Raw genomic sequence first — 11252 nt, 5'->3', positions numbered from 1 at the left:
GGGCCCGAGTGGACCTGGAGCCGGCGGGCAGCCCCGGGGGCAGACAGGCGACCGAGCCACAGGCCGAAGTGCTAACTGTGCATCTTGGCATCTCCCCTCGGCCACAGGGTTGGAAGCCCAGCGAGGCTAGAGGCCAGTCCCAAAGTCTCCAGGCATCAGGGCTGCAGCCCAAGAGCCTCAAGGCGGCCGGGCGGGCGACTGGACGGCCGGACAGGTGAGCTCTTGACCGTCCGCAGCCTGGTAGTTTGCACTTGGCGCTCCCACCTTGGGGCTCCGTGGAAGCCACGTCAGAGGGGCTGTGTTTGTGTCTGAACATGCGTGTGAGTGGAGGGAAGTGGTGAGTAATCCCGCGTCTCCCCTCTAGGTTCGATACCCATGGAGGAAATAAGCAGAGGTGCCAGACAGGCCCCTGATAGGCACCTGCAGGATTGGGGCAGAGTGGCCGCAGCGCAGGAGCGCCGGCAAGCCTAGCCTTTCCCGGAAGGCCCCCTCTGTCCGGTTCCACCCTGGCCTGTTGCTTCACATGCAACAAGTGTCTGAATGTGGCTCTCTCCTGGCCGAGGGGAGCCCTGGGCAGTGAGTGGGTTGACACCCCAGCCTGCAGGGTGCCTGTGGGTCTCCACCCAGATGGGCAGGATTGGAGGTGGCCACAGCGCTCGTGGGCTTTCCCCTAGCAGGTGTCTCCGTGCTGGCCAGGCTCAGGGCTTCATCCCACTCAGTGGGCCTGATCTCCCTGGGGCACCCGGGATGTCCATCTGCATTAGCTGGAGCTACTCCATGGCCCGTGGCGTGCCACACACAGCGGCATTTCAGTGTCATTAGGCACAGCTGGAGGTGCAAGGAGGAGGGCAGCCTCATGTCCAGTCCCAGTTCTATGTAACTTGCTTCTTCTGAATAAAGGCAATTTGCTAACTTCCTCGCTAAATAGGATTTGGTTTCTATGGCTTTCAAAGCTTATCCAATAAAATACTTGCAATAAGGGAAGTCTCTCCTCCTACACTCTCCTGATTGATGGTTCGGAAATCCTCCTGCCCTCTGAGAGCTGGCAGTTTCTTGTGAAAAAGAGAAACTAAGAAGCAGTAGAACAGACCTGGTGGCTGCTTGCGTGGTTAAGATGGTAAATGCTAAATGTGTGAAACTGCCTTTATAAACCGTTTTCTCCAGCCTGGCTTGCTGGCTGCCCATCTGGTTTGCTGTGTTGTGTCTCCAGTGGCTTTAGCTTCCAACAGGAAATCTGTGACCCAGGAAGTAGCAATTAAACACCTGGGATGCTGCCTCGAGGCTGGTGTGTGCTCTGAGGTAAGTTCCGATTTGCCAAAGCACATCTGTCGCCCGAGTCTTCACGCCCTGACTGCCTCCGTCATTTTAAACACCGGGAGCAGTTGCCTGCGGCGAGGTTCAGATGCCAGCCAGGGGCACAGCCTGTGAACTCTGGGTAGATGGCAAAGTCTAGCATTTCTAGCAAAGGAAAAACATTTGGTGACTCTCTGGGTAAATTTCTGACTGAGATGAAGACACCCATTGTGAGGCACCATCCTGAAGTGGAAGCCTGGGCTATATGTTTACAAGAGGAGGAGCAGGAGCGGCCACAACCATGTACGCCAGGGGCTGCATGGCCGCAGCTCTGGTCTGCTCCCTGGAGCCCCTCCACCAGTGCTGGGCTGTGGCTGTGGCTGTCTCTGGTTTGTCTTTCTGGGAAACCTTGGCCAGGTTGGCATGAGGGCAGGGCCAGCCTTGGACATTTGCACTTTCCATAGCAGCCTCTGGCCCAGAGCTCACCCGCTGTGGGCAGGTGATCAGGGTGATCAGGGCTCGTTGGTCCCCTCCTCTGCACCTGGAGCCTTGTGGGTTTAGAACAGAAAAATAGGAGGGGGCAACCCAGAGGCCTCCTGATCTCCAGAAAGGGATGGGTGCTGGGCAGGTCCAGGGTGGAGGCAGAGGGAGTGAGGGGCCCTTGGGGGAACATCTGTCCTAGAGGGCTTGATCTCCAGGACTGCCCACCCCACTCCTACCCCTAATCTGGCGTTCCTCACCTGCACGCCTCCGGGAAGTCCTCACCTGAGGTCTGCAGCGGGTGTGCCAAGTGGTGGCCCCACATCACCTGCTCCCACCCCTGCCCAGAGCATGGGGCCTGCAGCTAGTGCCCTTGGGGTCGGCTTGACCCAGTCCCGGCCCAGAGCCTCTCCCATGGCCTCAGGAGGACAAGATGGTCAGGGAAGCCCAGGGGATGAGCCCTTTTGTCCACAAGCTTCCCTCTGAGATGGCCAGGCTGTTTGTGCGACCCCACAGCCCCCAACTCTCATGAACAGTGGGGATGGGGCAGGCCCCTCGCTGGTGGCCCCTAAGCAGGTACACTCTGTCTCCTTTGAGGAGAGACCCCCCAGATGGAGGGATACAGTGCTGGGTCCTGGCTGGGGTGCTCCTCCTCCCTGCCTGTGGGGGTCTCACTCTTGCCTCCTGCCCCCACCACAAACACCCCCTAGAGAGGCCTTCGGAGGCAGGTACTGAGCCCCGGGGCCGGGGGCCGGAAGGCCAGTGGCAGGTGGTCTTGGGTGACTGCTGGCCCTGGGCAGTGGTGAGGAAGACAGGCAGGCGGCTGCAGGAAGGAGCTCAGGAGAAAGGCGGCAGAGCCTAAAAAGCTGCTGGCCCCTTCAGAGGGTCCCGGATGTTGAGCTCCTGAGCCTGGGAGCTGCCTGCACGTGGTGTGTCTGTACACTGGCGCCACAGAAGGGTCGGCGGGAGGCAGGCATGGCCGGAGACCCCGCTCAGATGAGGCGGCCACGCCGGGGCAGTGCCACGCTGGACAGAAGGGGCTGCCTTGGCAGCGTGACACACCCCAGACCCTTGGGGTGGGGGCCCTGCAGGGGAGCCATGAGCAGGTGCCAGGGCTATAGGCCCCTGTATGCTCACATCCCAGCGCCCGGGGAGAGGTGTGGAGTGGGCAGGCGCACCCAACTCCCCTGTCCGGCTCCTCTGCCTTGTTGGGGCAACCCTCAGCAAGTGAGAGGCTGGTTCCAGGCACAAGAAGTGAGGCCGGGGAGGAAGCCCTACCCGTGTTCAGCCCAGTTGTGCCCCAACTCTGGTGGGCTTCCATGAGGGACAGCCTCTGGGAGGGTGGGGGTTTGTGGGCTGGAGAGCTGCCTGGCTGTGCTAAAAATACTGGGCATGCTGCAGACAGGTGCCAGTCTGGGGCACAGGCCACCCTGTCTCAGGCTGATAGCCTTGGCACCCCACCCCGCTGCGCCTGTGAGGTGGGGGCCACTGAGGCTTGGTCTTGATTCCCAGAGGTCCTGCTGGTGACCTCCCTGACATCTCTGCCCTTTGCCCATCCCCCCAAGGGCAAGGCTGGGCACAGGACACTCTGGTTCACGCATGGGGCGCCCTGCCCCTGTCTTGTTGGAAAGGTCCAGTGGCATATGGCTGGGGTCCATGCCTGCGGGTCAGGCAGGTGTGGCCGCTGGCCTGGGCTAAGCTGGCTCTGGCTGAGAGTCTGGGCGAAGAGACAGGGCGTCCCTGCTGCAGAAGGATCACTGTGGGCTAGGCTGGCTCTGGCTGAGAGTCTGGGCGCAGAGACAGAGGGCACCCCCCATGCTGCAGAAGGATCACAGTGTGGGCTCATGGCATTGACTTTTTCGCGGTCCCAAGTCTTTCATCTCGGTTGCCAGGCCCATCTCAGGGCTCGGCAGATGCGTGTCCCCTGCTAGCAAAGACCTCCAGTCAGTTCTGCGGCTGCCTGTGATGGGTCCCGCTCCGGCTCAGTGTCGGTTCTGCGGCTGCCTGTGATGGGTCCCGCTCCGGCTCAGTGTCGGTTCTGCGGCTGCCTGTGATGGGTCTCACTCCGGCTCAGTGTCGGTTCTGCGGCTGCCTGTGATGGGTCCTGCTCCGGCTCAGTGTCGGTTCTGTGGCTGCCTGTGATGGGTCCCGCTCCGGCTCAATGGAGGTGTCTGGCAGGGAGGAGGCCCCGGCTTAGCGTGATGCCAGCTGTGGCCAATTCTGGGGGGATCCTGGCAAGGAGGAGGTTGCATGTGGATCTGGTGGAGGTGGACGGCCTGGCAGGGGGTGGGGCCCGCACCCCTAAGGAGCAGTACCCCTCTCACTCGTCCCCCCGCCAGCAGACTGCTGCGTCGGCCTCCCCGGCTGTGCCATTCTGCGGGGAAGGTCCCTGTGTAGAGGAGGCTGGAGTGGGGGAGCTCAGCCCAGGCCACGCCTCACCCTTCTTGGGCGCTCCGTGGGCAAAAGCTGAGGACAGTGTGTGGATCCTGGGAGCAGGAACCCTGCAGAGCCTGCCCCCAGCTGGTGGCAGAGCAGGCAGTGGGGAGCTGCTGGGGCAGGAGGGGTGACCTCCCTCCAAGACAGCCCCGGTGGGGTCTGCAGGGATCTGGAGAGTCAAGGGTCATGGCTAGTGTGGGGCCGTGGAGCTGGGCTGGCCGGTGGAACTGTGTCCCCCTGGACATGCTCTGGGTGAGGCGTAGTCAGTGCTGGGATGGCTGGAAGTGGCCTCTGCTGGGCGGGTCCTCGGGACACGGGGGCTGCCGCTATCACAGAAGCCTGGCACAGATTCTCTCTGGTTCTTATGTTTCGTTCACTCACGCAGCCATTCAGTCAAAGCTGCAGCTGGTGGGGTCCTGGCCAAACATAGGACGCGGCAGTGCACCACCTGGGGGCTGCCCTCAGAGGCCCGCCCAGGGGAACAGTGCCACAGAGGCCCATGGGGAGGGCCTGTGGGTCACCCTGGGTGGTGGCTGGGCTCCTGGCTCCGTGGGGCCTCTGAGGGCAAGGTGGGGCCGCTCTGGCTGCCACCTGTGGAAGCTGACCATGCAGAGGCCCAGCCAGGAGGCTGCAGAAGGCCGTGGGGAGGGCAGAGCCAGCCACTTTCCCTGATGGCTGTGGAGCTGCCCACGGGACCCGTCTCCTCGTCTGGGGCTCACTGGTGCCACAGGAAAAAGCAGCCCTGGCCCAGGCCTTGGTGCACATCTTGGCAGGATCTCGCCCCAGGTGAGGGGGGCAGTGTCACCCAACAGGTGAGGCCTCTGGACAGATGAGGCCACGTGGGGTTTCCCTGAAGAAGCAGAGCCTGGCTGCTGGGTGGGGGCTCCTCGTCGTCACTGACAGGGAGAGCTGTGCTTTTAAAACATCCCCCCGTCCTGTGGAAGCCCTGGCGGTTCTGGGCAGGTTGAGGAGAGAACTGGAGAGGCCAAGCTGGCCAGGTTTGTGCCCCTGAGAATTAGAGGGAGTCCCGTGCTCACATGCAGCTGGGGCACGGTGAGGAGCCCAGCCCTGCAGGCGAGCCCTTGCGCTGGACTCAGTCTCTGGAGTGGGGCTAGGCTCCTCACTGGGCCTTGCCCGGGGCACAACCTGTGGGACTCAGGCCCCTGAGCCAGAGCAGGAGTCGGGGGCTTTGCTGTGGCCCCTCCTCACTGCCCATCCTGCAGCCTCCCCTGGGCCAGGGTGTCTCCTGAACTGGCCTGAGATGCAAAGTGCTGGGCTGCAGTGCAGCCTAGGTGGAAGGCTGACATGTGAGGCCCAGGCTGGCCTGTGTCCTGGAGTTGGCAGGGCCCCCTTCCATCCTCAGCCACATCCACCCAGCCTCAGGGGTCCCTCCAGCCTCCTGGGACTGCCGTGTCCCCCACCTCTGCTTCAGGCAGTGCTCCTGGGCTGCCTCCTTCCCCGGCCATGGGGTCCTAGTGGTTTAATGAGAAGTGAGTAGGGGCCCTCCCCTCCCCCAGACAGGGTCTTGCTTTGCCCGCCAGGCTGGAGTGCAGTGATGCGATCACAGCCAGCTGTAGCCTGTACCTTCTGATTTGCCCTCTTAACGTTCACATCCATTCTTGTTAACGAGACTGTGCTGAAGCCCAGCACGGTGGAGAGGGCAGCCCACGGTGACTCACATCTGCAGAGTGAGCTCTCGGGGGTCAGCACCCAGATTTGGGATTAGCAGTCCTGGGTCTCGAGCCCTGTGGCTGGCTCCATCCCTGCTTCCAGCAGCCTGGAATTTGCACCTCTGTGTAAACGGAGCCGCCTGGCATGGCATTTGCACTTGGCTACTTCCCTCCATCTGCTGGTGACCTCTGGCCCGTGCTCTTTGTGGTGAGTGGGTCCCTGCTTGGTTGGGACTCAACCCCACTTCAGGACCCCGTGGCCACTGAGGACCCAGGGACCTGCCTGTGCTCAAGTGTCTGGCCTCTGTTGTGGGTGCGTGGCGTGGCCAGGGCCACTTTTCCAGAGAAGGCTCCGGGGTGCTGTCTGGCCTCGCTGCACTGTCCCTGACGTGCAGGGTCCAAAGCTGGCATCCCCCAGGAGCAGTGTCTGGGGACAGAGATGCCTCCTGGTCCTTGCTGGCCAATGTCTGCTGGTCTTGTATGGTGCCTGCGTCGTGTTTGCCATTTTTCTGTTGCGTTGTCTGACGTTTTCATGTGGATCGCAGGAGTTCCTCACCCTGTGTGTGTGTGGACACAAGTCCTCTGAGGGACGCATGTCACGGTGTCTGCTCACATGCCGCTGCCCGTCCAACCATGTGAGTGTCTTAGGGGACGGCAGCTCTTTCTTTAGTGAACTCCAGCGTCCAGCTCATTGGCTGCGGGAGGAGATGGCAGTTTTCTTCCTAGAACCTTACTTGTGAACCTTTCACGAAGCCCCCTGGGCCCAGACCACCCTGCTGGTCCCGCGCCAGGCTGGCATGGCACCCACCTTCCCCACCAGCCTCGCTGGTGCCAGACTGTGGGCCTCCTTGCTGCCTCCTCGGGCCCTAGGGCTTGAACCAGCCCACCTGCCCCTTTGGGCCTCTCCTCTGCTCTCCCGTGGAGCCTGCTCTGACCGGGAGTGTCCCGTGGTGGCCTGAGAATACCCTCTGCCCACAGGTCCCGAGCAGCCCGGCCCACCATGGACCCCTCTGCCCACAGGTCCCGAGCAGCCCGGCCCACCATGGACCCCTCTGCCCACAGGTCCCGAGCAGCCCCGCCCAACATGGACCCAGACCCCCAGGCGGGCGTGCAGGTGGGCATGCGGGTGGTGCGCGGCGTGGACTGGAAGTGGGGCCAGCAGGACGGCGGCGAGGGCGGCGTGGGCACGGTGGTGGAGCTTGGCCGCCACGGCAGCCCCTCGACACCCGACCGCACGGTGGTCGTGCAGTGGGACCAGGGCACACGCACCAACTACCGCGCCGGCTACCAGGGCGCGCACGACCTGCTGCTCTACGACAACGCCCAGATTGGTGCGCCAAGGGCAGGCGGGACGGGCAGGACCCGGGGGCGGGAACGCCCCCTCTGACCCCACCCCACCCCCAGGCGTCCGGCACCCCAACATCATCTGTGACTGCTGCAAGAAGCACGGGCTGCGGGGGATGCGCTGGAAGTGCCGCGTGTGCCTGGACTACGACCTCTGCACGCAGTGCTACATGCACAACAAGCACGAGCTTGCCCACGCCTTCGACCGCTACGAGACAGCCCACTCACGCCCGTGAGTCCTGGGCCGCACCAGCTCCTGTGCGGCGGATACCCAGGCCTTGCCATGGGGGCCTCAGCCTTCGGGGAGGCTCCCAACCACTCCCAGGGAGATGGAGCAAGTCTCTCCAGGGCAATGGCCTTAAGCGGTGTTGCCATGGGCGGGGCACAGAGGGTGGCCTCTGGGTGGCTCTACAGGCAGCAGTGGCCATCAGGCAGCCAGCATCCCCCAGGGAGGCATGAGACCTCTGCGAGGACTGTCCACACCTGGAGCCAGCCCCTGGGCTGCCTTGGGGGCTGCTGTGCTCTGGTCCGAGGGCATCAGCTGGGGGAGAATCTAGCCTGCTTGGGGCAAAGGCAGCCAGAGATGCCACCCCGTCTCCTGCATGTCACCCTTGTCTCTGGCCCTCCCTGCATGTGGAGGGAGCTGTGGGCGACTGGGGAGTGCTGTTGGCCTCATTCCTCCCTTACCACATGCTGAGCCCACCTCTGGGCCTGGCTGTGCCCCAGCTCACCGGGAGGCAGCAGGCATAAAGCGACCACACCCAGAGGTCTTGCCAAGGGTGGGTGGGCCTGGGTGCCTTCCCAGCCTGGCATCAGGGAAGTCCCTGGAGGAACATGGTCCGCAGGTTCGCTCCAGGCCCCTGAGCCCGGGGGCATTTCCTCGCAGTGTGTGGAGGATGCTGACCTGCTGGGCCGGCCATTCCCAGGCTCTCCCGAGTGGTTCAGGACGGGAAGAGATGGCAGTTTTCTTCCGAGAGCTTTATTTGTGAACCCTCTTGCAGTGTCATGCTGAGTCCCCGCCAGGGCCTCCTGAGGATCCCACTAAGGGGCATCTTCCAGGGCGCGAAGGTGGTGCGAGGCCCCGACTGGGAGTGGGGCTCACAGGATGGTGAGTGGAGGCAGACGGGCAGAGGGCAGGGCCCGGCTGTGGCTGGCTCATGGCTCAGTCTCAAGGCACAGCCTTAGCCTGCTGGCGGGGACTCTTTCCCCAGGAGGGGAAGGGAAACCAGGCCGTGTGGTGGACATCCGTGGCTGGGATGTGGAGACAGGCCGGAGTGTGGCCAGCGTGACGTGGGCTGATGGTACCACGAACGTGTACCGTGTGGGCCACAAGGGCAAGGTGGACCTCAAGTGTGTGGGCGAGGCGGCGGGCGGCTTCTACTACAAGGACCACCTCCCAAGGCTTGGTATGAGGCTGCCCCACTGACCCCATCAGCCCTTCTACCCTGGCTGAAGTCCCAGAGGGGAGGGACTGCTGCCTGAGGCCTGCCACCCTCCCCCAGGCAAGCCGGCCGAGCTGCAGCGCAGGGTGAGTGCTGACGGTCAACCCTTCCAGCACGGGGACAAGGTCAAATGTCTGCTGGACACTGACATCCTGCGGGAGATGCAGGAAGGCCACGGCGGCTGGAACCCCAGGATGGCGGAGGTGAGCCGCCCCACCGTGGAGCCCTGTGTGCCCTGCCCTCCCAGCCCTGCAGACCCCCAGCCCCTTCTTCCCCAAGCGTCCAGCCCGACCCAGCCACAGCTCCATGACCCGCCACAGTTTATCGGACAGACGGGCACGGTGCATCGCATCACGGACCGCGGGGACGTGCGCGTGCAGTTCAACCACGAGACGCGCTGGACCTTCCACCCCGGGGCGCTCACCAAGGTGCCTGGGGGGCTGGGCTGCACCCCATCTGTTTGCTTCTGTAACCCCTTCCATGTATCCACTCGGCCTCGGGGGGTCAGGCAGGACTAGGGTGCCAGCTGTACCCACGAGTCCCCAGCCCTGAAGGAAGGGTAGGGACTGGTGGGTGGGGTCAAGGAGAAGAGGGGGTTGGGTGTGAAGGAACCCAGAGGAGGGTATGTCTCTGGGAGCTGGCGTGGCTGATATGGGCAGGTTAGGGCCTCCCTCGGTTCCAGGACACCAGGAAGGCAGGACAGCTTCGTGGGCGGGAGGGAGGCAGCTGGGCTAAGATGCTCCTGGTTAGTGCTGTATGGGGGCCGGTGGGGGTGGCTGGTTAGGACAGGGAGGTGCACGTTTGGCCTAGGGTGGCGGTCCCCACCACCCTAGTGGTGTGGGAGGTAGTGAGGGCTGCCTGGGAAGCAGGATGGCAGGGAAGGGGCTGGAGGTGGTGGCGGTGGCAGCTTGGATGGCCCTGGGCGGGGCAGGCCCAGGACAAAGCGTCAGAGCTCAAATCTGGATCTGGGGTCCTGGATACCAGGCACCTTTGAGGAAGCGCCAAGGGGAGTCATGAGATGGGCTTGTAGAGTGAGTTCCCTGCATATGAGGGCTCAGGGGGGGCAGAGTGGGCCCGCCCTGCACCCCAATGTCCTGGGGCCCCACCCCCACACTGGCTCACGGGGCCCTGGCCATGCTGCCTGCTGCTGGTCAGTGTATAGCTCCCCACGGCCGGCCACCTCGGCTTCACACCTGCCCAGAGCTGGCTTCTATCTGCCTGGACACTCCTCCCATGGCTCTGGGGCTGGGGACACCCAGGGCTGCTTTGGACACCTGGGGCTCTCGTCCAGCCAGAGCCTCTGGCAGTGCTTGGGGTCGGGCCAGGGCCGAGTCAGGCCTGCCTGTCTTGTGGAGCTCAGCGGGTTGCCCTCCTGTGCTCCATGAGCCTGGGCAGCCACACACAGCTGGGGGGCCCCTCACGCCCCTCTCTGTTGCTCAGCACCACTCCTTCTGGGTGGGCGACGTGGTCCGGGTCATCGGCGACCTTGACACGGTGAAGCGGCTGCAGGCTGGGCATGGCGAATGGACGGACGACATGGCCCCTGTGAGTCCCCTTGCCGCCCCCGCCGCTAGGGCCGCTGCCCCCCACACCTGCAGCCTGCTGTGACCCCCTCCCCTCCCCGCAGGCCCTGGGCCGCGTCGGGAAAGTGGTGAAAGTGTTTGGAGACGGGAACCTGCGTGTAGCAGTCGCTGGTCAGCGATGGACCTTCAGCCCCTCCTGCCTGGTGGCCTACCGGCCCGAGGAGGATGCCAACCTGGACGTGGCTGAGCGCGCCCGGGAGAACAAAAGTGCGGCACAGCTCAGGCGGCCGTGGGCGGTGGGGCTGCCCCTGGCCACTGCTAACCTCAGCCCTGCCCCCCAGGCTCACTGAGCGTGGCCCTGGACAAGCTTCGGGCCCAGAAGAGTGACCCGGAGCACCCGGGAAGGCTGGTGGTGGAGGTGGCTCTGGGTAACATGGCCCGGGCTCTGGACCTGCTGCGGAGGCGTCCAGAGCAGGCGAGCTCCCGCCCCCGTCCTCCCACACCGTCCAGTCTGAGGGTGAGGGGCAGAAGGCCAGGGACTCACTGCTGGCTCTCCTGGCAGGTGGACACCAAGAACCAAGGCAGGACCGCTCTGCAAGTGGCTGCCTACCTGGGTCAGGTGGACTTGGTACGGCTGCTGCTACAAGCCAGGGCGGGCGTGGACCTGCCGGACGATGAGGGCAACACGGCGCTGCACTACGCGGCCCTGGGGTGAGGTCTGGGAGGGGCCCGGAAGGGGCCTGGCAGGGCTGAGCCTGTGTGTCCAGCCAGTGGGCACGGCGCCCTCCCTCTCACGTCCTCTCCCGTCAGGAACCAGCCTGAGGTCGGCAGGGTGCTCCTGAATGCTGGGTGCCGGGCAGATGCCATCAACAGCACCCAGAGCACAGCGCTGCACGTGGCCGTGCAGAGGGGCTTCCTGGAGGTGGTGCGGGCCCTGTGTGAGCATGGCTGTGACGTCAACCTGCCTGTGAGTTCTGCTTCCACCTGGCCTGGGTGCCGCCTGCCCGTGAGCGCTGCTCCCTGGGTGCCCCCTGCCCGTGAGCGCTGCTCCCTGGGTGCCCCCT

General features: G+C 64.1%; 1 protein-coding gene across 1 annotated transcript in view; it reads left to right on the top strand.

Moving 5' to 3' along the window:
- The window catches only part of MIB2 (mindbomb E3 ubiquitin protein ligase 2), an 18792-nt gene that overhangs the window by 1045 nt on the left and 6495 nt on the right, over positions 1-11252 (top strand). Inside the window, exons 2-13 of the mRNA XM_011987239.1 lie at positions 108-214; positions 6900-7210; positions 7284-7455; positions 8225-8331; positions 8435-8629; positions 8726-8868; positions 8986-9093; positions 10106-10210; positions 10293-10455; positions 10530-10663; positions 10751-10899; positions 10999-11155. Coding sequence (XP_011842629.1) covers positions 108-214; positions 6900-7210; positions 7284-7455; positions 8225-8331; positions 8435-8629; positions 8726-8868; positions 8986-9093; positions 10106-10210; positions 10293-10455; positions 10530-10663; positions 10751-10899; positions 10999-11155 — 1851 coding nt within the window. The remainder of the gene's footprint in view (positions 1-107; positions 215-6899; positions 7211-7283; positions 7456-8224; positions 8332-8434; positions 8630-8725; positions 8869-8985; positions 9094-10105; positions 10211-10292; positions 10456-10529; positions 10664-10750; positions 10900-10998; positions 11156-11252) is intronic.

Source organism: Mandrillus leucophaeus, unplaced genomic scaffold (assembly GCF_000951045.1).
Source record: "Mandrillus leucophaeus isolate KB7577 unplaced genomic scaffold, Mleu.le_1.0 Scaffold305, whole genome shotgun sequence".
NCBI classification, from domain to species: Eukaryota; Metazoa; Chordata; class Mammalia; order Primates; family Cercopithecidae; genus Mandrillus; species Mandrillus leucophaeus.
This window is presented reverse-complemented; position numbering and strand designations above follow the sequence as displayed.